The sequence below is a fragment of the Urtica dioica genome, chromosome 12 (assembly GCF_054948205.1).
Source record: "Urtica dioica subsp. dioica isolate 48M chromosome 12, U.dioica_male_clone48M_v1_H2, whole genome shotgun sequence".
Lineage (NCBI taxonomy): Eukaryota > Viridiplantae > Streptophyta > Magnoliopsida > Rosales > Urticaceae > Urtica > Urtica dioica.
The window spans coordinates 21,663,200-21,688,247 of NC_142767.1; the positions used below are offsets into that span (position 1 = coordinate 21,663,200).

The following is a 25,048-nucleotide window of genomic DNA, read 5'->3' on the forward strand; positions in this document are numbered from 1 at the left end:
TAATAGTCTCTAGGCTTTATTGATTTGTTGATTGTAATCAGATATAAACCTTGTGTGTACTATTGACTACAAGATAGTGAAAATCCTTTCCACTGGCAGCGTGCCCCCAGATGTAGGTGTGTTTCACCGAACTGGGTAACCATATCGTGTGTACTTTGTTTTCTGCACTGTTTTGTTGTTTATCCATATCTGTGTTCAAGCAAGTTGTCGGACACATTGTCAACACATTGTGTGCGACATCTTGTCTTTGCGACTAAATTTCAGAAAAGACAAATATTATTTGTTCCGATATTCTTTGCAAAGCATTAGAGTGAATTGTAAACACAAGTCAATGGAGTAATACATATTTTACATAGACCTATAAGCTTGAGGCCTTGTTATAATTTGACCAAGTCAATGGAGTAAGCTTGGTCCCTCTTGTTTTGTCTTGTGTACTTATTCACCGACTTATTTTTCGAAGTGCATATTTTCCTCCAGATTTTATTTTACGATGTAGGAGGGTTCTCAAGATATCGTTATTGATTGGTTGACTTATCTTATGTCATTTAGAATAAGAGGTGGGAGACTCGCTATAGAGTAGAGATCATGATTCAAGCTAGAGTTTTGTTTAAGTCTTCTCTATGTCATGTTATGTATGTGGTCCTCGATCCTCCTTTGAAATATCAGTGTCATTTTTATTATTTTACTCTCCATACACTTGTCGTGTCCTTATTTTCCATTCAATAACATAGAATTATCACTAGTTTCTTTTTAATGTTTCTTTTTTTAAATATGAAAACCGAAGCCTATTAGTATTACCACCAGTTTCTGGGGGCTTCAAAACAAGATGGAAAGTGTATATTTATGCAGAGGATGAAAAAAAAATATGGAACAGTCATATTTAAGAAGTGAAGTAGATAAACACGTAATTTCTCCCGAAGTCCCAGTAACATGACTGCCAAATTTCCTATGGTTTGCCAATTTCCATCCTATGAAGCATCAAGGTCTAATTGTCAATTATCAAGTTGGCTAATTAAATATCTTTCCCATGTCCTTATCACAGCATATACCGCATCTCTGCTAATTATTATTTCCAAAATTAATAAACGAAAAAAATAAAAACCCATCCCCCAAAGCGACTTTTAGGTAATACATCGCTGGAAGTCGTCTTAGTAGCAGAAACACATGGAAAATCTATCAATGGAAACCGGAGTAAAACCACTGTTATTGGTTCTGCTTTTATCTCTACTCGTGTCCCTCGCAACAAGCTTCCATGTACCGCTGCTCTTCTTAGGCCAACGTTGTTCTTCTTCTTCTTGTGGAAGCATCACCAACATATCTCATCCTCTCCGACTCAAAAGCGACCCCAAAATCTGTGGCGATCCACGGTACGAGCTTTCCTGCGAGAACAACTCTACTGTGCTTTACTTGGGTACCGTAAGACACTACGTTGAGGCAATCAATTACAACAATTACACGATCCGAATCGTGACGCGGATTATCAGAAAGATAATTGCTCATCTTTCCCTCGCTACCCCTCCGATTGGACCAGCGACTACTTAAACTTCCCATGGCGTAAGAATGTGTCTTATATGACGTTTTGGGACCCAGTCGAAATCGCAGTGACTGTGGTGTTTTTGAAATGCAAAAAGCGAATGAATTCCTCTCTTTATAGAGAGACAGTAGCATCTTGCAGAAATACTAGTGATACATATTATTATTATATTGTTGATGGCGAGTTACTACAAGCTTCAGATTTGTCGATCTCGTGCGAGATCGAGCAAAAGGCTCTGTTATCTCCTAATGTATTGACCAATAAGAATGCTTTGGATATTCGCACTCAGCTTTCTCTTGGCTTTGAACTTTCATGGGTTCCGATAGTCTGCTACATCAAAGAATCTAATGCCATTGAATGCAGCTATTTCTTAAGTAAGATAATCTTGTTTTCTTGAATTCAAATTTAAATTTAACATACATACGCACACATTTTCTTCTAATCTCTTAGTTACCAGTCTGATGATCATGTCTGATCTAACGCAGATTTCATCAGTCAGATTACCGTTGGATTTCGTAAGTACTGTTTCTTGCGTTATAATTTTCTTAGCGTACTCCTCTTCATTGATATATTAAGTAATCTAATACGCTTCCTCTGTCATTTTACATTCTTACAGTTTCCGTGGCCGTTGTACTCTTCATAGGTAAATTCGGGAAAACTGCATTACTAATACTAATTATGTATTGAGTCATCCAATCATCTAAAATTTTCATTATATTGTAAAATAATACTTTTACCTTTTTAATGATGCAGTAGCACTTTGTATCCTAAAATTCCTATGTGGAACTCCAATTGTGATCGCATTTCTGGTCTACAAATGGCGCCGGCGACACCTATCAGTATATAACTCCATCGAAGAGTTCCTTGGAGGCAACAACAACCTCGTGCCCATAAGATACTCCTACTCCGACATCAAGAAGATGACTCAAAATTTCAAGACCAAACTGGGACAAGGAGGCTATGGCTCAGTATTCAAAGGAAAGCTCCGCAGCCACCGTCTCGTAGCTGTCAAGATTCTCAGCAAGTCATCCAAAACCAACGGACAAGATTTTATCAACGAAGTTGCCACGATCGGAAGGATTCATCACGTCAATGTCGTACGCCTCATCGGTTACTGCATCGAAGGCTCAAACCACGCTTTAGTCTACGACTTCATGCCTAACGGCTCTCTAGATAGCTGTATTTTCTCTAAACCCGGAAATGAAAGATCTTTGACTCGCACGGAGTTATATAAGATCTCGCTGGGAGTGGCTCGTGGTATCGAATATCTACACCGAGGGTGTTGCATGCAGATCTTGCATTTATATCAAACCTCACAACATCCTTCTCGACGAGGATTTCACTCCAAAGGTTTCTGATTTCGGGTTGGCGAGATTATGCCCTTTGGAGAACAACTTTGTGTCTATGACGGCCGCGAGAGGAACGTTAGGGTACATAGCACCCGAACTGTTTTACAAAAACATCGGCGGAGTTTCTTACAAAGCCGATGTGTATAGGCTCGGTATGTTGTTGATGGAGATGGCGAGTCAGAGGAAAAATGTGAATGCGATTGCCGAGAATTCAAGCCAAATATATTATCCTTCTTGGGTGTATGAGCAATTGAGCAGAGGAAAGAACGCAGTGCCTATGGATCATGATATATCTGAAGAGGACTCGGACAGGATAAAGAAGATGATTACAGTGGCTTTATGGTGCATACAGCTGAATCCTAGCGATCGTCCTTCGATGGGAAGAGTCATAGAAATGCTTGAATCAGAGAATGATGACCTTCCGTTTCCGCCGAAGCCTTCTTATTGTCCGCAACAAGATAATTTTGTAGTGCGAGATCTCGACAGTCCATCATCAAGTGATAAAACCACTCTTGCATTATAAGAAATATTGATGTATGATGTGTTTTTTTCCTTCTATTCCGAAGATGGATATTGTATGATATCTATCTCTGTGTTTTTCCTCTCTTTCTCCTTAAATTGGAAGATGAATTGGTGTGTTGTGTCTCTGTTTTTGTTCTTTTCCTCTCATCTTCTTAATATTATTTAATTTTGTGCGAGATTTGTGTAAGTGGTTTTTAAAAAACCAGCCAGTAAATGATCTGGTCAACAACTGCTCCTCCCGTTAAAGGCAAGTATTCAATATTTGAATTTGATGAAACGGCAAAAATTTGGTAGCCCGGCCAGCACATGATATACAACGGTAATTAAAAACACCATTCTCTGATTTTGTGGAACATTTGAAAAAACTTGAGCTGTCTACTTTATGATTTACATAATAAAATGGCGAGTTTGAGAATCCGTGGTTTTTCAAAACTAGGCTCACTAGACAATTATTGGGGTCGTAAACATCGATCTGTCTAGACTTGTAATTAATTTTGGTTACAAAGAATATTACCGACTCTGGATACAATATGTTAACCGTATGATTCCCGTTGCAAGACAGCTCGAACAAGAACCGCGAGTCCGAAGGAGAATCGGATCGGCGGACCATTTTCACAGCATCTTGATTCTTTGCATTTGTTTTCACCAAGAACCTGAACGAACAAGAAGCCATAAAGAAGACAAACCGATTCCACTGCATCTCTAGTCAAGAGATCTTGGAACCATTCAATGGGCACGGAATTTTCGATGATACCAAGAAAGCAAGAACCTTCACGCGGAGCTGGGAATGCTCTGTCCAATGTCCCAGAATCTAATTTCCCTGAAAATACATTTTATATAAATTTCTTTATTCAACAATGTGAAAAGAAATAATGGCGATTATGAGGTTAGAGACATAATTAAAGCAGGACATACTTGATGGAATACATTTGCTTGCATTCATTTGAGAAGTAAGACTATCAAAAGTCATCGAGCCCCTATACTCTTACTAGATTTGCTGTTAGTGTGACGCTGAATTGTCATCCTAAGAGCCATTATGTCCTCTTCTTCTTCCACCTGATTAGGTTGCATCGAGATCTGAGACTCCTATCCGCAAATTTTTGATGCACAGGAAGATTGATTCGAATACCTCGTCGTAGCTCTTCGAAGCTTCCTGTGTGGAACACAAGAAACTTTGACCGGTGAGACAAAAAGTTCAGAAGAGATCGTTTGCGGTTCATGTCCAGTATAGATTGTCAATTCCGTTTTCGTGTTGCTCATCACTTGCATTGACGATTCAGAGAGGAAATCGTTCCGAAAGAACACCGGTGTTCCCGTTCTCCGGAGGCTGATAATATTTTCTCAGGCCGCCGAGGAAAACAAAAAAAAAAAAAGACAAGTTTTCCAGTATATATTAGTTGACTAAAATCTGAAAAAATAAGAAACGACAACTCAATGAAAAATAAATATAAAAGCAAACAACAATTTAAAACATTACTTGATGCAAAAAACGACAAACGACAAGTTACAAACGACATCAAAATCAAAGGAAAAACGATATGACGATAAACATCAAAGGAAAAGAAAAACGACATCAAAGGCAAACGACAAATGGAAATCGCATAAGCGACAAACAGCAAGACAAAAAACGACGACGACAAAAAAATAACTCCAACAGCAAAGAAAAACGACATCAAAGGAAAACAATTAAAACTGAAACGACATCAATGGCAAACAACAAATTAAAAACGACAGTTAGGACAAACGACAAGATAAAAAAACAACACCGATGACAAACGACCTAAAAAAAAATTTGTGAAGAAAAAAAAATAATCAACGTTTGGATATTTATGATTTAGTATTTTTAGTTGAATACATTAGGTTTTAATTAAAATAAAATATTAACAGCTATTATACCTTCCGAAGTTGTTCGTCTTCTTCATGTGGAAGCATTGTCAGCATAACCTATCTTCTGCGACTCAAAAGCAACCAAAAACATTATAGCGATCCAATGTACGAGCTTTCTTGCGAGAATATTGACAAATATTGTTTTACGATCTGGTACCATTAGATTCAATGTCGAGGCAATAAATTACAATAATTACACGATAAAAATTGTTTATTGGTTACTTCAGCATCTGGCAGGACTATCGGCATTTGAAATCTCTCTCAACGACAAGTACTGTGATGGTATAAACGCAAAAAAAAAAAAAAAAAAAAGGAGTGAATTCCTATGGTTATACAGATCCTTATTGCAAAAACCATCATTCAATCCCATCATCCTTATGGTTTCGATGCCCAGTGGAAACATCATAGTTTTAAAGGCAACAAAAGGTTTGTGCTCGTTAACCTTTGATGAACGCTTTAATCCATGGTATTTAGAAGAAAAAAATTTGTAACCCTTTGGTTTGTGCTCGTTAACCTTTGGTTTCAATGAACGAGTGGTTATTCAGGTTGGTTTTTCTAAACGGTTCAGATCGACATAAACAACATATCAGTAATGTTGACTTTTGAGAATTTCGGACTTTGGAGCCCAAAAACATATAGGGAAGCTAAAAGGAAATTCTTGGAACTCCAAGCTGAATAACCAAGCTAACTCTGTTTGAGTTAGTCAAGCTGTCCCATTGTTTCACAATATACAAGGATATTAAATTTCACAAAAACTAGATTAAACCATTACAGATCATTTGCACATAAAACAAACTAATTATTCTAATTCAGCAATGGCTTCTAATTCTAAATTCATGATTCGCCTTTTAGGCTTGTTGTCAACGGTATTTTTTGTTGAACCGGCAGCAACGAAAGGGTTGGGTGGCGTGCTCAACAAGGCATCTCCTCCTTGAAGCATATGAACCACAGTTTTCATGGAAGGACGGTTTGCCGGGTCCCATTGAATGCACCACAGCCCCACGATCGCCAATCTCTTCGCGATCGCACAATCTTCCTCTTCTCCAATGCCGATACGAAAATCGTCTCCTTCTTCTAGAAGATTGTAGATCCATTCCGGATAGTAAATCTGAGTCTTGTCGTTCTCGTCGCTGGTCCTCCTTCCTCCAACAATCTCGAGCAACACCATTCCGAAACTGTAAACATCAGATTTGTACGAAACGTTCCCAAAGTTTCTCGAGAAAACCTCGGGAGCGATGTAGCCCATCGTCCCTCGAGCCGTGCTCATCGACACCAGACTCTGATCCTTGGAGCAAAGCTTTGCGAGACCGAAATCGGAGATTTTTGGAGTGAAGTTTTGGTCGAGAAGTACATTGTGAGGCTTGATGTCGAAGTGAAGGATTCGTTGGTCGCAACCTTGGTGGAGATACTCGACCCCTTTTGCGATTCCCATTGAAATGTCTTGGAGTTTTTTCCAGCCCAGAAAGCGTTCGGCGTCCGGAGAAGATATGAAGTGTTGGAGCGAGCCGTTGGGCAAGAACTCGTACACGAGAGCTCTTCTAGATCCATCGGCACAATATCCGACCAAGCGAACCACGTTGACATGGTGGATTTGACCGATCGTACCCACTTCGTTTATGAACTCTTCACCGTCGCCTTTAGAGGTGTTTAGCACTTTCACAGCCACGAAAAAGGAATCCGAGAGTTTTCCTTTAAGCACCGTTCCATATGCTCCTTCGCCGAGCTTTTCCTTGAACTGCTCTGTGATCAGCTTAATATCATTGTATGAATATCTGCTGGGCTTTTGAGCTTCGTAGTCATTCAGAAATCTCTCCATTTTGCGTTGAATCTCTCTTGCATTTCTGTCAGAGTTATAAACCCGAAATGCTCCAACTAGCACTGCTAAAAGAGTAGCAACGCCGATAGCCACAACGATAGCCTCCCAAGCTGTCAAATTTATAAAGGACAACAGTAAATATTTTTTTTCTTTTCTCATATAATTAAGTTTTTTTTTTCTTTGCATAGCACATAAAAGTAAAATTAACTAATTATATATATCTTTGTAAAAACAAACACAATAGGCATGCTTGTAATAACATAAAAATCAAAAGCAGAGTATTAGATTGTAATATGGGAAAGTAGTCTTACCTTTCACTTTATTAGGGATATAACAGTGGGTCTGTACTTTGGTGGAATTGCCCTTCAGTAAACAAATCCTTCTGTTGGCTTCACAATAACCACAGGTTGGTTCAAGCCAATTTAAACGAAGATTGTTTTTGTCATTATAGCTTGATATATTATAGTACATAGTCGTAGGCATAGGTGTGTTATACATCCTTGTACAATTTAGGGGCAAATAGTAAATCACTCCATCGGATCGAACGCCAAGAATTTGGTAGCCCGGGCCAGAAAGACAATATTTATAACCGGAATCCTCTGATGTTGATGAACAATTGAAAAAACTATAGTCTTGTGTTTTACGATTTACATAATAAAATGGCGAGTTCGAGAATCCGTGGATTTTTAGAAGTTGGCCCACTAGACAGTTGTTGGGGTCGTAAACATCGATCTCTCTAGACTTGTAATTAATTTTGCTTACAAAAAAGTTAACCGACTGTGGAAGCTCGATAACCGTGTGAGTGCCGTTGCAGGACAGCTCGAATCCCGGGAATCCGCAGCGATCATTACTTCCCTTGAGTCCGAAGGGAAATCGGATCGGCGGACCATTTTCACCGCATCTTGATCCTTTGCACTTGTTTTCACCGGCTACAACTTCGAAGATGAACAACACCAAGAACGCCAAGAGCTTGTACGACCAACTCATGATAACTGGTTTTGTGTCAACGCAACTAAGTTGCAAAATACGTTGCACAGGGTGAGATGACTTTGAATATTCAAAGTCAATATCCTTAACAACTCTTACATTACTGAGTCTATTTTCTCAAATATTTATACATTATCAGTCTAAGTAATTACATTTATCATTTAACATTTCGTTTGTTTGACTGGTCAATTCCGACAAAGTGAGTTTGAACCTACAACCTCGTATTGGAAGGGAGTGTGACTAAAAATCACTGCCTTTCATAATTTGTAGCTCGAAAACTTTAAGTCGCCAATTTATTATTATTAGTAACTAATTTTTGTCTCAATAAATACGTCAACTAGTCAAAACTAGTTTTTCAATATATCGACCCCAAAACTCAATACCTACATAGTGAAAACGGATTGATAATAACAATCTTTTCAAACTAAAAGATATCATAATATCTCTATATTTGAAAACCACAAGTTATTGACCTCAAGTTGATACTTGGTCCGCATATACCTTATTTAGAAGAAGAAGAAGAAAAAAAACAGGAAAGCTTAAGAATGAAAACACTGTTATGGTTGATCATGTTTTTTTGTCGACTATCGACGCTCGCAACAACCAGTGCACCGTTCCATGGCCAACGATGTCCGTCTTCTTCTTGCGGAAGCTTCGCAAACATAACTCATCCTCTTGTGAGAATAACATGATCTCTACTGCGTTGTACATTGGAAGTATAAGACACTATGTGCAGGCCATAAATTACAGAATAGTGGATGCTGATTATCAGAAAGATAACTGTTCTTCTTTCCCTCGTTACCCGTCTGATTGGACCAGCAACTACATCGCAGCGAGTGTGATGGTTTTAAAATGCGAAACAAGAGTGAATTCCTCTCTTTATATAGAATTCGCTTCTTATTGCAAACACCATGATTCTAGTAACTCTTATTTTTATTTGGTTGATGCCAAATCAATGAGAGCTTCGGATATGGAAATGCAATGCAGTACAGAGCAGAAAGCTCTGCTGTCATCTGATTGGTTGATCGACAAGAACGCTTCGGATTTTCGCAAACAGATTGCGCTTGGCTTTGAGCTTACCTAGGTTCTGCGTGGCTGCAACACTGGAGACTCCAACAAGATTTGATGTAGTCCTTCAATGTGTAAGATATTCTCGTTAAATTAATTCCATTTCGCCTTACACTATTCTCTTTTACTTAACGGCGTGACATTCGTGTTTCTTGTATCACGCAGATCTCGTTAGTCAGATTTTCGATGTTAGTAAGTACTTGTCTTTTAAATGAAATCCTGTGTTTATCTTGAAAAGTCAAATAAAATATGCTCTACTTTAATTTTTCGATCTAACAGTGATACTTTTCCCTTTCTATCTTTCACAGTTGCCAATGTAGTAGAGCACATCATAGCTCTTACCTTCCCTCCGGTCATTTCTATTCTTATATTCCTTTCTATTGAACTCATCGGCGGATATAAAATGTAAGTAGATCATTAATTATTTCTTGTATCGTCGAATGCTCTAAAATTGGCTTAATACATCGTCAAATAATGCAGATTATCCTTTATGCTACCTGTTATTGAATTCGGATGTGGAACTCCAGTTGTGATCGCATTTTTGGTATACAAATGGCGTCGGCGACATCTATCGATGTACAACTCCATCGAAGAGTTCCTCGGAAGCCAAAACAACCTCGTGCCCATAAGATATTCCTACTCCGATATCAAGAAGATGACTCTGAATTTCAAGACCAAACTGGGACAAGGAGGCTATGGCTCGGTTTTCAAAGGAAAGCTTCGCAGTCACCGTCTTGTGGCCATCAAGATTCTCAGCAAGTCAACCAAAACCAAGGGACAAGATTTCATCAACGAAGTTACAACAATCGGAAGGATTCATCACGTCAATGTTGTGCGGCTCGTCGGTTACTGCATCGAGGGCTCAAACCACGCTTTAGTCTACGACTTCATGCCTAACGGCTCGCTCGATAGCTATATTTTCTCTAAACCCAGAAACAAAAGATCATTAACTTGCACGGAGTTATTTGAGATCTCGCTCGGAGTGGCTCGTGGTATCGAATATCTGCACCGAGGGTGTTGCATGCAGATCTTGCATTTCGATATCAAACCTCACAACATCCTTCTCGATGAGGATTTCACTCCAAAGGTTTCCGATTTCGGGTTGGCGAGACTATGCCCTGTGGAGAACAACTTTGTCTCTTTGACCGCCGCGAGAGGAACATTAGGATACATAGCTCCCGAACTGTTTTACAAAAATATCGGGGGAGTGTCTTACAAAGCCGATGTTTACAGCTTCGGTATGTTGGTGATGGAAATGGCGAGTCGGAGGAAGAATTTAAATACAATTGCCGAGAATTCAAGCCAAGTATACTATCCTTCTTGGGTGTATGAGCAATTGAGTAGAGGAAAGAACGCGGTACCAACGGAGGATGATATATCTGAAGAGGATTTGGAGATGATTAAGAAGATTATTAAAGTGGCTTTATGGTGCATACAGCTGAATCCCGGCGATCGGCCATCGATGGGAAGAGTCATTGAAATGCTTGAATCTGAGGATGAAGATCTGCCATTTCCGCCGAAGGCTTCTTTTTGTCCGCAAGAAGATAGTTTTGTATCGCAAGATCCTGAAGGTTCTTTATCAAGTGAAATCACTGTCACGATATCATAAGTACTAATGTCATGATATGTTTTTCTCTTTATTCTGATGATGAATACCTTGTGATTTACTTTCTCTCTAATTTTGGAAGATGAATAAGTGTTTTGTGTCTCTGTTTTCATTTTCTGATCTTCTACTTCTTATAATTCAAGATTAGGTGAGATGTTATAAAAGGTGGGCGTTTGGAATTAATTATGCACCTTAACATATTTTTTTCTCCAAAGGGCCCGGAATGTTATGGTCTAAAACAGTATCGGAATTCTGGCGAAATCAAACTGGAAACTCTTGGTTCCCGTTAATTCCTGTACTGCTCAATAAATAATTATAAATAGAACTAAAATACACCCTAAAAATAAACCGTGAGCATACCTGAATTCCATGTTTCATGAATAGTTCCAAAACAGATTTCAATACCGATTTGGGGCCGAAATATAATAATATTCCGATTAAGGGGATTTTGAATAAACCTACACTCCTCCGAACAATTGGCATTATTCTATTTATATTTATAAAAACAATTAGCTACGTAAGCCGCTTAAACGGTAAGAATTGTAAATTAGCCAACATTTTGTAAATAGCTAAATTGCATACGTGGCATCCTATTAACTGCTTATTTTTACATTTTTTTCCTTTGTTGATTTCGGCCATGTGTTTAAATTGGGCAGTTTTTTTTTTTTTTTTAAATTGAATCAAATTTTTAAACCGATTATGAAGTTTTTAACGTAAGAATTTGAATTTTCCAGCAGATTTTGAATCTTTCAACCGCTTGTTTCTAGTTGATTTGTTTTCTAATTTCGGAAATTAACAATAAATAACAATAAGATAATATTTTCCATTTATTGGAAATCTGTTATTTATTTTCGGAATATTTCTTGATCCTTTTTTTGGCTGCCATTTTACATTCAAATTGATTTCCTTTTCAGTGTCCTTTCTCAATCCCAGAATTTTAGAACCTCCAAAATAATCCCATAATTTTTTTTCAGTTTATTTACACGAACATACTGTAAATATGCTTGTATTTACAATGCATTTACAAATGAAACAATTGGTTTTTACTGTATTAACTGTAAATCAACGTCGTTTTTACACAAGTATACTGTAAATATGCTTGTTTTTACCATTCATTTACTATGAAACAATTGGTTTTTACTGTATTAACTGTAAATCAACGTCGTTTTTACACAATTGATTCTAAATAATTTCTCTCATGTAGTCTTGTATACTGTGACCGAGACTGAACCCGCCGGTACTTTGGTGCGATATTTACGCGCGCAAGTACACGTGTCGCTCAAGTAATATAGTGAATTAAATACGAATATCGATCCCACGAGGAAAAAGCTTAATTAGCAAACAAATCAACCAGCACGAATTGAACTAAAGAAGAGATGGAAAGATGTCACAAATTATTGACAAGTTCTAACGCAAATAAATAGCAAAACACTCAAATAACAGTTGTAAGCAGAAAGAGAGGCTAAGGACCAAGGCTTCATGGGTTTATTCAACGGTTTGGATACATGAATTTCACGCACAATCAATAATCAACTCACTATTCTTTGCTAATCGTACTCACATAATAATATTGCTAAATCTCTCTCGAGCATCTAACAACCTATGTCAAAATTAGGAAAATTTTTTCTCGATCTCAATTCCTAACAAAAACATGCATTAATATCAAGAGTATTCACACGAATCTATGACAACCTAACTATCTCTAGCCTAGGCATGCATCATATAGTAATTCAAACCAAAACACTAACAACCTAATATTTCTCAAGCATCAAGTTGAAGTACAAAATCATGAACAATGTAGCTAATCTTGATCAAGCATTAAAACATATTTGAATTAAGCAAAGCAGTAGAGAATGGAAATTGAACTTCAATATGTTAAATCATATCCATAACCGAATCCTAAACCCGATACGCCATAGTCCTTAACGGAATTAGTTCATAGCGTAGCGAGAAAACAAAAAGAGAATGAGAAAATAGGAATAAGAAATCATAATTAAAAACTCAATTGTGAATTAAAATACGGGAGTTCAAGAGTAAAGGAGAAGAATAAAACTGTAATTGACGCGAATTGATGAAGAACGGCTCTCCTCTTTTTCTCTATCTTTCCCAAGCACTAAGTGAAAACAATAAAAAAAATCCTAAGATCCTTCAACAAGAGATTGAGAGGTGTATTTATAGGCCTATGTCGAAATCTTTGGGTTTCTCTTAATTTTCGGAGCTGACTGGGTAATAAAACTTGATCCAACAGCTCAGATTGACTTAAAAACCGCGTTTCCTCTTTTGGTTTCGGCGCACCTCGCGGCCCGTGGTACGAGAGTCGCGCCGGGAGGTTAACATGTTTGGGAAGTCGTGTTCCGTGCTTGACGCTCGGAGATTTTCGGCGCTTCAATTCATTGACCTCGTGGCGCGCGGTATGAGGGTCGCGGCGCGAAGTAGACACTTCCACATCATCGCCGAATGCGCTAGACGCTCAGAGATGACTCGGGATGAATCTCCAGACCTCACAGCGTGCGGTATAAGGGTCGCGGCGCGAGGTTTCCCTATTTTCTTGACTCCTTCTTCGTTTTTGACTCGTTTTCGATCCCGAATGCTTCAATTTGTACATATTTGCCCAGAGTATCTTAGAAATCCATCTTGACCTGAAAGCCTTCAAAACACACGAAAAACCTCAAAACTACTAAAAAACAAGCTCGGATTTAGTCGGGGTGATAGAAGTTTTCTACGTTCGACACACACCTATCATACTTTATGTACTTCTTTCTTCCATTTGGTGCTTTGGTGCTTCGGTACAATGAGTTTCACGCATGCAAAGAAAATCACAACATGTTAATCAGTAAATAACAAAAGTTTTGCAGTCATGTTATAACTTAAGACAAAATTGAGAAAAAATTTCAAGACCCAAAAAATTTCCAGATTTCAAACCCATACGGTAACAACATTTACAAAACCATTTAAATCTTCCATCGAAACTCATTTTCAGACCCACTTCCCGAAATAAAGAAAGACTCAAATTTGTTTCCGATGAAAAAAAATTCTCAAACCACCAAATTTTTTTACATAACATTATTGCATGTACGTAAATCGTTAAGGCTTACCTTGTTTCTGAGCCGTCGGGTTAGAAATCCGCCTTCGTTCTTCAATCGGCGCCGATTTTGTTTTTTGAATTTGAATCGCCTCTTAGGGTTTTCGTTAGAGAGGTTTTTTTTTTGCTGCGTGAAGATTTGATTTTGGTTAGATGGTTGATATCCCGTGTTAATTGTATCCCTCAATTTGCGCGATGTAGTTATGGTCAATTAATTTTATTTTCTTTTTAATTAATGGGCTGAATATTTTGGGCGGGATTTGGCTGGATTCTAATTAATGCACGATTTTTTTTTAATTTTTGGGGTGAAAATGGGCGGGAGTTATTTGAGGTCATTCAAGTCTTTTAACATGCTGCAAATAGATTGCTGTGGCTATTAACAAGAAGTTAAAATAAGGTTGACTAAAATCAAATTCTCTATAGCCGTGGGGCTATATACCTATATAACCCTATATTTATTGATACCAAACAACATAGTTTTATATAAGTGTAAAATTCTTTCAATTACCCGTATTTATCTTCCATCTTATTCATTCAAGTTTTCTTTTCCCCCGCTTTTTTATATATTTTTTCATTTCTCTTAAAAAAAAAAGTTTTCACCTCTCCTCTCAAACATTTCCCCTGGAATATTTATTTTCTATAAAACCAAAATGTTTGGGAATGTTACAATTCTATTAAAAAAAGGTATATGTACTAATAAAAAAAACAAAAAAAAAACAACTATATTGCTTGGAGAAAAAGGCATTTAAAATCTCATCAAGCTTGTTCTTGTCCCGACCACGGAGGGGTTTTTCTACAAATGGGACAAGAGGCATTTAATCTGAGCCAACCATCAATGCAATCCGAATGGAAGCAATGTTTACACTCGGGTATGGTTTTTAGTGTTTCCTTGGGCCGATACTCCGACAAACATATTGCGCAAACATTGTCTTCGGGCTTGGGAATCCATCGGCTCTCTCCCAAAACTATCTTTGGATAAGACTCAAGTGTTGGGCCATCGAGGCCCAAAACAAGTGTTGGTGGTTGTAGGGCCACGGACTAGCTAAGGCCCACGGTTGACCTCCGTGGACTAGCAAGCGATTTGACTCGCCCGCAAACAAAACAAAGCATCCCTAAGAAGCACAACACCGTTGGTACTCCGACTCCCATCGCCACCGCATCTCGGGCGGATCGAGGGATTCTTGGGCCCACAATGAAAATTCTACAGTTTACTTTGAGTTTCCATAAACTTATAATTCTTGTACTAAATAAATAACACTACTCATTATAATAGTATGCGAAAATATTTATTGATGAATTTGTTAAATTTGGAGCATATAAATTTAGAATTTTTTAAGCCATGAGCAAGTAAGTGAGACTTTATTACGTTAGGTTTAGTTATACTAGGAAAAAGTCAACCAAAAGAAAAGCCAATGATGAAACGATAAATTTATAACGTTGGTTTTGTTCAACGGTTCTATACTTTACATCAATAATTATAGGTCCTTAGTACTCTGTTGAACGAAAAGAACTAGCTATCTGTTCTTATCTTCTAAAGTGCTTCTGATAATCATATTTGATATAAATTAATCTAAAACAAAACCCTTCTGGTAATCGTTAACCTTTGGAGTAGAGTAAAAAAAATCTCAAATAAAAGCATTGACGTATTGTCCTTATTATTTTGTAATTCGCACTTACGTTAGTTCCAATTATTTATGATTTTTTGGAGATATAATTGCTCTTAATTAGTCAATTCCATTTTCAATTTTTAAATATGAAGTCGACGTGTATGATGACGCATTGGCGAAAGCAAGAGCTATATTCACGAGTTTTAAATTATGGATATACTTGTAAACAAGCAAATTTTACATTAACATTGGATTTTATACAATCATATAATACCAAGTCAAATGAAGTTAGATGGGTCGCTCTTGTCTTTTGTTCCTTTAGTTTTCAAAGTGAATAATACATTCAGATTTTATCTTTGGTCTCCATATATTTATTTAATTGGCCGAGTTGTTAGTCGGCATATATCTTATCTGGGGAAAAAAACACAGAAGGAAAGGTTAAGAATGAAAACACTGTTATGGCTGGTCGTGCTTTTTTGTCTACTATCGTCGCTCGCGACAACCTGTGCTCGGTTTCAGTTTGAAACCCGTGCGCCGTTCCATGGCCGACGTTGTCTGCCTTCTTCTTGCGGAAGCGTCGACAACATATCTCATCCTCTCCGACTCAAAAGCGACCCAAAACACTGCGGTGATTCACGATACGAGCTTTCTTGCGAGAATAACGTCTCAACTGTGCTGTACTTAGGAAGTATAAGACATTATGTGCGGGCCATAAATTACAACAATTACACGATCCGAATAGTGGACGCTGATTATCAGAAAGATAACTGTTCCTCTTTCCCTCGATACCCGTCTGAACATTGGACCAGCAACTTCAGCATCTGGCAGCATATTAATAATCGCTCGCTTTCTAGATATATCTATATCACAACGCCTGTGGTGATTTTAAAATGCAAGAAAAGAGTGAATTCCTCTCTTTATACTGAATTCGCTTCTTATTGCAACAAAGACCGTCGTTCCAGAAACTCCTACTATTATTTGGTTGATGCCATATCAATCATAGCTTCGGATATGGAGATGTCTTGCAGTACAGAGCAGAAGGCTCTGATATCATCTGATTGATTGGTCAACAAGAATGCTTCGGTTGATATTCGCAATCAGCTTGCACTTGGCTTTGAGCTTACCTGGGTTCCAGAAGGCTGCTACATCACAGACTCCAACGGCATTCGATGTGATAATGGTTAGATATTCTTGATTATTTTAAATCCATGTCGTTATGCACCACTTACATCCAACACACATTTTATTCTAACTAACCTTTTAGTTAATGTCGTGATGTTCATGCCTCTTATATAATGCAGATCTCTTCAAGAGAATTTTGGCTGGAATTGGTAAGTACTTGTTCTCTAATTATAGCCGATTTTTCCTTGAGTAATAAAATTAAACATGCTCTTCTAAGCATTCACCAGTGTTTATTTACCAAGCTTCATTTGTATTCTTACAGGTGTCTGTGTCTTTTTCCTCATCACCAGTAAGATTTTGAAGATTGTATATCATTAATTATTTCTTGTGTCATCAAATGGCCTCTAGAATTGGCTTAATATATTGTCAAATAATAATTCTACGTTTTTTTTTTTTTTTTTTTTTTTTTTTTTTTTTATTATGTTTTTCAATAATGCAGTAGCATCTGTTATTAAATTCATATTCGGAACTCCATTTGTGGTCGCGTTTCTTGTCTACAAATGGCGTCGGAGACATCAATCGACGTACAACTCCATCGAAGAGTTCCTCGGAAGCCACAACAACCTCGTGCCCATAAGATACTCCTACTCCGATATCAAGAAGATGACTCAGAATTTCAAGACCAAACTCGGCCAAGGAGGCTATGGCTCTGTATTCAAAGGAAAGCTCCGCAGCAATCGTCTTGTGGCCATCAAGATTCTCAGCAAGTCGGCCAAAACCAATGGACAAGATTTCATTAACGAGGTTGCAACGATCGGAAGGATTCATCATGTCAACGTCGTTCGTCTCATTGGTTACTGCGTAGAGGGTTCAAACCACGCGTTAGTCTACGATTTCATGCCTAACGGCTCTCTTGACAGTTACATTTTTCACAAACCCGGAAATCATAGCTCTTTGACTTGCACCCAGCTATCTGATATCTCGCTCGGAGTGGCTCATGGTATCGAATATCTACACCAAGGATGTTGCATGCAAATCTTGCATTTCGATATAAAACCACATAACATCCTTCTCGACGAGGATTTCACCCCGAAGGTTTCAGATTTTGGGTTGGCGAGATTGTGCCCTTTGGAGGACACCTTTGTTTCTTTGACCGCCGCTAGAGGAACGTTAGGGTACATCGCTCCCGAGCTTTTTTACAAAAACATCGGTGGAGTTTCTTACAAAGCCGATGTGTACAGCTTCGGTATGTTGTTGATGGAAATGGCGAGTCGGAGGAAGAATTTGAATGCTATTACCGAGAATTCGAGCCAAATATACTATCCTCCTTGGGTGTATGAGCAATTGAGCAGAGGAAAGAATGCGGTGCCTGTGGAGGAGGATATATCTGAAGAGGATTCAGAGAGGATAAAGAAGATGATTACAGTGGCTTTATGGTGCATACAGCTCAATCCTACCGATCGGCCTTCGATGGGAAGAGTCATAGAAATGCTTGAATCTGAGGATGAAGATCTGCCATTTCCACCGAAGCCTTCTTATTGTCCGCAGCAAGATGATTTTCTAGTTCAAGATTCCGACGGTTCATCATCATTAAACTGAAACCACTTCCGTATAATCATGCATATTAATGTCATGTAATGTTTTTCTTATTATGCTGAATACAAATTAAATCAGTGTTTTGTGTCTCTGTTTTTCATTCTCTTCTTCTCATCTTCCTAATGTTAGTCATTTTTCTGTTATATACTTGTGTAAGTAGTCTTTATTAAGAAACCAGCCAGTAATATTTTAATTTTTTTTACCCAGTTTCTACCATTTTGCAATGCAGCTGTATTTGAATTCATTCTCCCGCCTTCATTGAAAACTCCTAGAAATTAGGAAGCCTCAAATAAGGTGAAATTATTAAAGAGACACTAATAGCTAACTCCACTTATTTGTTCAAAGATTACTTGCTCAAATAAAACTTCTTTTTTTTTTTTTTTAATTCTGCTTAACTCTAATCCAACAATTCGATTCACAACTAGAAGATATAATATAAGGCCTCGCACAAGGTCTGTGTTTGCACAACCACCCATGAAGAGTCAACTATACACCTAATGGAAAAATTTACTTATTAGATTTGATGATTAGAAAATCACTGGTACCTTACAAATAATTGAAAAAGAAACCAAGTATTTTCGGTTATGGCTTCTAATTCTAAATGCATGATTTGCCTTTTAGGCTTGCTGTCAACAGTAGTTTTGTTGAACCGGCAGCGATGAAAGGGTTGGGTGGCGTGCTCAACAAGGCATCTCCTCCTTGGAGCATATGAACCACCATTTTCATGGAAGGACGGTTTTCCGGGTCCCACTGAATGCACCACAGCACCGCGATCGCAAATCTCTTCGCAATCGCACAAACTTCCTCTTCCCCGATGCCGATGTGTATAGCTTCGGTATGCTGTTGATGGAGATGGCGAGTCAGAGGAAGAATGTGAATGCGATTGCCGAGAATTCGAGCCAAATATATTATCCTTCTTGGGTGTATGACCAATTAAGCAGAGGAAAGAACGCAGTGCCTATGGAACATGATATATCTGAAGAGGACTCGGAAAGGATAAAGAAGAGGATTACAGTGGCTTTATGGTGCATACAGCTGAATCCCGATGACCGACCTTCGATGGGAAGAGTCATAAAAATGCTTGAATCAGAGAATGATGACCTGCCGTTTCCGCCGAAGCCTTCTTATTGTCCGCAACAAGATAATTTTGTAGTGTGAGAACTCGACAGTCCATCATCAAGTGATAAAACCACTCTCACATTATAAGAAATATTAATGTATGATGTATTTTTTTTCTTCTATTCCGAAGATGGATATTGTATAATATCTATCTCTGAATTTTTTTTTTTTTTTTTTTTCATAAATTGGAAGATGAATTGGTGTTTTGTGTCTCTGTTTTTGTTCTCTTCCTCTCATCTTCTTAATAATATATAATTTTGTGTGAGATTTGTGTAAGTGGTTTTTAAAAAACCAGCCAGTAAATGATCTGATCAACAACTGCTCCTCCCGTTTAGAGAGAAATGAAGTCAAGAAGACAAGTATTCAATATTTGAATCCGATGAAACGGCAAAAATTTGGTAGCCCGGCCAGCACAAGATATACAACGGTAATTAAAAACACCATTCTCTGATGTGGTGGAACATTTGAAAAAAACTTGACCTGTCTACTTTATGATTTACATAATAAAATGGCGAGTTTGAGAATCCGTGGATTTTCAAAACTTGGATCACTAGACAATTATTGGGGTCGTAAACATCGATTTGTCTAGACTTGTAATTAATTTTGGTTGCAAAGAATTTTACCGACTCTGGAAACATATAATAACCGTATGATTCCCGTTGCAAGACAGCTCGAACAAGAACCGTGAGTCCGAAGGAGAATCGGATCGGCGGACCATTTTCACCGCATCTTGGAACCATTCAATTGGCACGGAATTTTCGATGATACCAAGAATGCAAGAACCTTCTCGCGGAGCTGGGAATGCTCAGTCCAATGCTCATCACTTGCATTGACGATTCAGAGAGGAAATCATTCCGAAAGAACGCCGTATTCCCATTCTCCGGCGGCTGAGTTCGCGTAGCCACTCAAGGTTTTGCTTAGGGTTTTGATAACATTTTCGCAGGCCGCCGAGGAAAAAAAAAATGAGTATAGTGTAAGTTTTCCAGTATATATAAGTTAACTAAAATCTGAAAAATAAATAAAATAATTAAGAAACGACAACTCAACAAAAACCAAAAATAAACACACATCAAAAGCAAACGACAAACGACAATTCAAAACAACATCAAATGCTAAGAAAAAACGACAAACGACAAGTTTCAAAACGACATCAACAGCATAGAAAAACGATATCAAGATAAACTAATGAGAAAAGAAAAACGACATCAAAGGCAAACGACAAATGAAAATCGAATGGACGACAAGATAAAAACGAAGACGACAATAAAACGAAATGAACAGCAAAGAAAAACGACATCAAAGGCAAATACAAATGAAAATCGCATAAACGACAAAATAAAAACGACGACGACAATAAAAACTACATCAACAGCAAAGAAAAACGACATTATAGATAAATGACATCAAAGGAAAACGATTAAAGTAAAACAACATCAATGCCAAACAACAAATTAAAAATGACAGTAACGACAAACGACAAGATAAACATACTAATGGCAAACGACAAGAACCAAAAACTAACCTTAAAAACTTGGCTTCGGGCTTACCTGGATTCCGACCAACTGCTACACCGGAGACTTTAACGGCATTCGATGTCCTATTTATTTCATTTCGCTGTGCACTAATCATTTAGTTAACGGGGTGACTCTTGAATGACGCCGATATCGTCTATGGGATTGTCTTTATAAGTAAGTGCTTTTTCTTTTATCGAAATCCCTTTCTTTCTTGAAAACTCAAATTCATTACATTTCCACTGTCATTTTTTATTCTTACAGTTGCCATGAAACTAGTGGACACCGAAGTTTGTAGGGAAATGGCCACATCTAGTAGTCATTTCAATATTTTGGACCAAAATATTGAGTTTCTTGTTTTGGACACTTTTAGTAGTTGCTCATGTGAGCAAATACAATCTTGCACTTTAGTATGATTTTTTATGTTGAAAATACCCACATTGGCCGGTTCAGGGTTTTTTTAAAAAAAAAAAAAACTGAGTTTCACTTTCTTCTACATTCGCGCTCTCTCTCCTCCGACGGTTTCTCTCTCTAAAACCATCACACCCACGTCTCCGAAATCGTCGGGAAATCAACAACAACAGCAACAAAACATTCTCTCAAGTATATCTCTACATTCTCCATAATTTTTTCATATATCTACGAAGCCCTCTTTCTTCTCCATTGGTTTTCCGGAAACCTAAAAACCTAAATCGCAGAAAATGACGAAGTCAGTGATTGAATCGCCGGCGTCAGATGAAGAAGAGACATCGCCATTCGAGTTGAAGGTCCGAAAGAGAAAAGCAAGTATAAATGAGGTACATTTCTTCACTTTGAGCGTTTGGGTAACTTTTTGATATCATGCCGAGTGAGTTTGAGTTATTATTTATGTAAACAATATTGGGTGATTATGTATGTGATTGTAGAATTCTTTGATCTACATTTTCTGTGTTTGGAAGACGTCATAGGCCATAAGGATGTAATTGTAGACATATAAAGCTATAGTCACTAGAATTGTAGATGTTTATGTCTACAATTTCATACAATTTCGACATCTACAATATCTGAAATTGTTGACTTTTATGTCTAAAAGTTTTGTGAATGTAGTCATTTATATTGACAGTTCATATAATTGTAAACTTGTAATGCTCTTCGCTAGAATTCTTGTGTATTTCATATTCTTTTTTATACTATACTAACATATATATTTGCAGCGGGGATTGTGGCATGTTCGTGATCAAGGCAGTTGAGTACTTGACCCACGGCGTACACATGTCTGGTTTAGACGCATCTCTCATGAACATGTTTAGACGGAAGCTCACGATTGATTTATTCCGTCATGGGGCGGTGAAACTTGCGACCGGCTACGGATATGACGACGAGTTTCCGACATCTTTGGACTAGATTTTTATGTTTACATGAACTCAATCTCAAACTATGAAGTTACTTTTAAAACTATGGTTTTGGTATGTTTTTGTTTTGTTCTGGCCGTGTCTAAAGATGTATACAGTGATGTCTACAGTTGTCGTGATTGTAGACATATATATCTACAATTTGACATTTTATGTATACAATCACAACAACTGTAGACATTAATGTCTACAATCACCACAACTGGTAGTTTTTGTTTTGTTATGGCCGTGTCTAAAGATGTGTACAGTGATGTCTACAGTTGTAGTCATTGTAGACATATATATCTACAATTTGAACTGATTGTAGACATTTAATGTCTACAATCACAACAATTGTAGACATAAATCTCTATAATCACCACAACTGGTAGACAATGAAGTCTATAATTTGAACAACTTCTATCATGTAATGCATTCAAGACGTAAAAAAGACATACTTCTATCATATAAGTCGTCATTCAAACTCCAAAACAGAGTAAATACACTCCAAGTTCCAAAAAGATATTAAATACACATTCAAAGGCGTACACTCAACCGTGTTAGGAGTTGATCTAAATCCTGGAGAAACTAGCCTCTCCCTTACTGCCTCATGCCCTTCCCGTGGCTCTTCAGATATTTCCAAAATCATATGAAATCTTCCGAATACTGTGGGTTCGACCCATGTACCACTGTGTTTCAAAAATATATATATTTCTGACATTCTTGCATAGGAGAAACGCATATATGATTTTGTTATTATCATGTATGAAAAAAATTAAATGTTTACAATGAGAATATTTGTAGAAATGTATATCTACAATTACACCAATGAAGTGTAATTGTAGATATACTGTCTACAACTGTCTACAATTATTGTAATTGTAGACATACAGGTAGGCAAGAGCAAGATAGTAAGCTATATGCAGGCTTACACTTTTCCATAAGATCAGTAGAGAAATAAACGAAATTAAAATAGTTGATTTTATGTATTTAACTGCATACAACATGAGTAATTTTTTAATTAAAATAGCCGTTCACTGATCTGCTTCTTGAGCTCATCATTTTCCAGCAAAGGACATTCCATAGCCCATTCATGTTCAGCGTCTCCAGACTTGAAAATCTCCAACTATAACGAAATTCCCAAAAAAAAAATTAATAACAAGTCATGAAGTATATCAGCATTTTCTTTGATGGTCATGCTACGAATAGTCATCAATAGAGTTCAAAAACAATAATAAAAAAGATTAATAAAGAGGAATACCTTTGAAAGTGGAAACGAAAAATAGCATTGAAATTTCTCTTATTGATATCGTGTCAACGTTAAGCTTCGTTTTGCAGCCAGCAAGATAAAGTTCATAGCTGGATGAAATATGAATAACATAAATATGCAGTAAGGCTAACATAGCTGGATGAGATAAAGTTCTTCTTGATATGAATAACATAGCTGGAAAAAAAGTACTTACCTTAAGGTTATGGACACTACTAATTAAGGAATATATCGTTGGGGCATTCCTTGATCTTTCTTCTTGAGCTCATCACTCTGTTCCAGCAACAAGGGACATTTCTTAATCTGCAAAAGTCACTAGAATCCTATACAACATGTCGCCCGGGGAAAACTCGAGCCTCTTGGGAATTTCGTCGAACAGTTGGGGTGCTTTCTCGAAGAGCTTCGAGTTGTTGCACGCAGCGAGTCTTCCGGCGGGGACGGAGGGTTTTAGGGCTCCGTCGAGGTCGTTCTCGGATCGGAGCTTGGGAGATGGCGGAGATAAGACGAGGAGGCCATTATGGGAGCTCGGGTTCTTCAGACCCACGGCCATGGATGCCTCTGAGCTCGACTCAACCCAGGCCCAAATCGCCGATCTCCACGCCGAGCTCGACATCGAGCGCATAGCACGAAGGAAGCTTACGAAGGAGCACAGCGACGAGCGACGCGCGAGGAAATCGGCGGAGCACGCATGCGATGGCTTAGCGCGCGAAATGGTAGGAATGAGGAGCGAGTTCGAGGACGAGAGGAAGATGCTGAAGATGTGCGAGGTATTGAGAGAAGCAAAGGGTTCAAATTCAGAACGAAATAGAAAAAGTCTCTGCAGGGCTTGAATGAACAAAAATAAAAATTAAAGGACAAACCGGGTATGAATTGTTTATCTCTCCTAAACTCACTACTAAAAGTGTCCAAAAGCAATGAACTCAATATTTTGGTCCAAAACAATAAAATGACTACTAGATGTGGCCATTTCCCAAGTTTGTATGATCCCTCAGGTCATTCCTATTCTCTTGCCCGAATTAACCCTCGCAAGTAAGATTTTAAAAATTTTAGATCATTAATTAGTTCTTGTGTCATATAATAAAATTGGCTTAATATGTCAAATAATGCTTATACGTTTACAATTTTCCAATAATGAAGATCCAGTAATGTTTCTTTTAGTACTAGTTATTAAATTCATATTTGGAACTACATTTGTGGTGGCGTTGGTGGTCTATAAATGGCATCGGCGACATCTATCGATTTACAACTCCATCGAAGAATTCCTAGGAAGACACAACAACCTCGTGCCCATAAGATACTTCTATTCCGACATCAAGAAGATGACTCAAAATTTCAAGACCAAACACGGCCAGGGAGGCTATGGCTCTGTATTCAAAGGAAAGCTCCGAATCAATCGTCTCGTGGCCATTACAGCTCAATCCCTGTTGGACGTTGTCAAACGTCCATATGCAAGTTTTTAGCTATATTAGTTTAGTTTTATGTACTTAATATTTATTATAGATAATAACAGTCTGTTACATATAAATTAGGATAGTTTGTTTATTCCAAAAAGTCAGCCCTGTTTGTTAAGCATTTCAGCGATATTTACTTGTACTCAGCCTATAA

At 37.8% G+C, this 25,048-nt stretch overlaps 2 protein-coding genes, 1 long non-coding RNA gene and 4 pseudogenes across 6 annotated transcripts; 5 read left to right on the forward strand and 2 right to left on the reverse strand.

Moving 5' to 3' along the window:
- Positions 1–1,179: 1,179 nt before the first annotated feature.
- LOC149380331 (LEAF RUST 10 DISEASE-RESISTANCE LOCUS RECEPTOR-LIKE PROTEIN KINASE-like 2.4) lies at positions 1,180–3,528 on the forward strand (annotated as a pseudogene). The gene is made up of 4 exons (XR_016294251.1): positions 1,180–1,908; positions 1,985–2,049; positions 2,117–2,177; positions 2,288–3,528. The product of XR_016294251.1 is annotated as an LEAF RUST 10 DISEASE-RESISTANCE LOCUS RECEPTOR-LIKE PROTEIN KINASE-like 2.4 (transcript).
- A 2,400-nt stretch (positions 3,529–5,928) lies between these two features.
- LOC149380332 (rust resistance kinase Lr10 pseudogene) lies at positions 5,929–8,095 on the reverse strand (annotated as a pseudogene). Its single transcript, XR_016294252.1, has 2 exons — positions 7,420–8,095; positions 5,929–7,218 (listed from the first exon to the last, which is right to left on the reverse strand). The product of XR_016294252.1 is annotated as a rust resistance kinase Lr10 pseudogene (transcript).
- A 628-nt stretch (positions 8,096–8,723) lies between these two features.
- On the forward strand, positions 8,724–9,179 carry LOC149380333 (uncharacterized). The gene has a single exon (XM_089604135.1). The coding sequence runs from the start codon at positions 8,724–8,726 to the stop codon at positions 9,177–9,179; it is 456 nt and encodes a 151-aa protein (XP_089460261.1).
- Positions 9,180–9,722: 543 nt separating this feature from the next.
- LOC149380334 (rust resistance kinase Lr10 pseudogene) lies at positions 9,723–10,772 on the forward strand (annotated as a pseudogene).
- Positions 10,773–15,894: 5,122 nt separating this feature from the next.
- LOC149380335 (rust resistance kinase Lr10 pseudogene) lies at positions 15,895–18,350 on the forward strand (annotated as a pseudogene). The gene is made up of 4 exons (XR_016294124.1): positions 15,895–16,638; positions 16,760–16,789; positions 16,903–16,929; positions 17,080–18,350. The product of XR_016294124.1 is annotated as a rust resistance kinase Lr10 pseudogene (transcript).
- A 534-nt stretch (positions 18,351–18,884) lies between these two features.
- On the forward strand, positions 18,885–19,334 carry LOC149380336 (LEAF RUST 10 DISEASE-RESISTANCE LOCUS RECEPTOR-LIKE PROTEIN KINASE-like 2.1). Its single transcript, XM_089604136.1, has one exon. The coding sequence runs from the start codon at positions 18,885–18,887 to the stop codon at positions 19,332–19,334; it is 450 nt and encodes a 149-aa protein (XP_089460262.1).
- Positions 19,335–23,015: 3,681 nt separating this feature from the next.
- Positions 23,016–23,978, reverse strand: LOC149380337 (uncharacterized). Its single transcript, XR_016294127.1, has 3 exons — positions 23,640–23,978; positions 23,438–23,535; positions 23,016–23,302 (listed from the first exon to the last, which is right to left on the reverse strand). It is a non-coding gene; the product is annotated as an uncharacterized LOC149380337 (long non-coding RNA).
- Positions 23,979–25,048: the final 1,070 nt, after the last annotated feature.

Coding starts and splice junctions, on each gene's coding strand:
- LOC149380333 (XM_089604135.1), top strand. CDS start 8,724: ATGTCCGTCTTCTTCTTGCGGAAGCTTCGCAAACATAACTCATCCTCT.
- LOC149380336 (XM_089604136.1), top strand. CDS start 18,885: ATGAACCACCATTTTCATGGAAGGACGGTTTTCCGGGTCCCACTGAAT.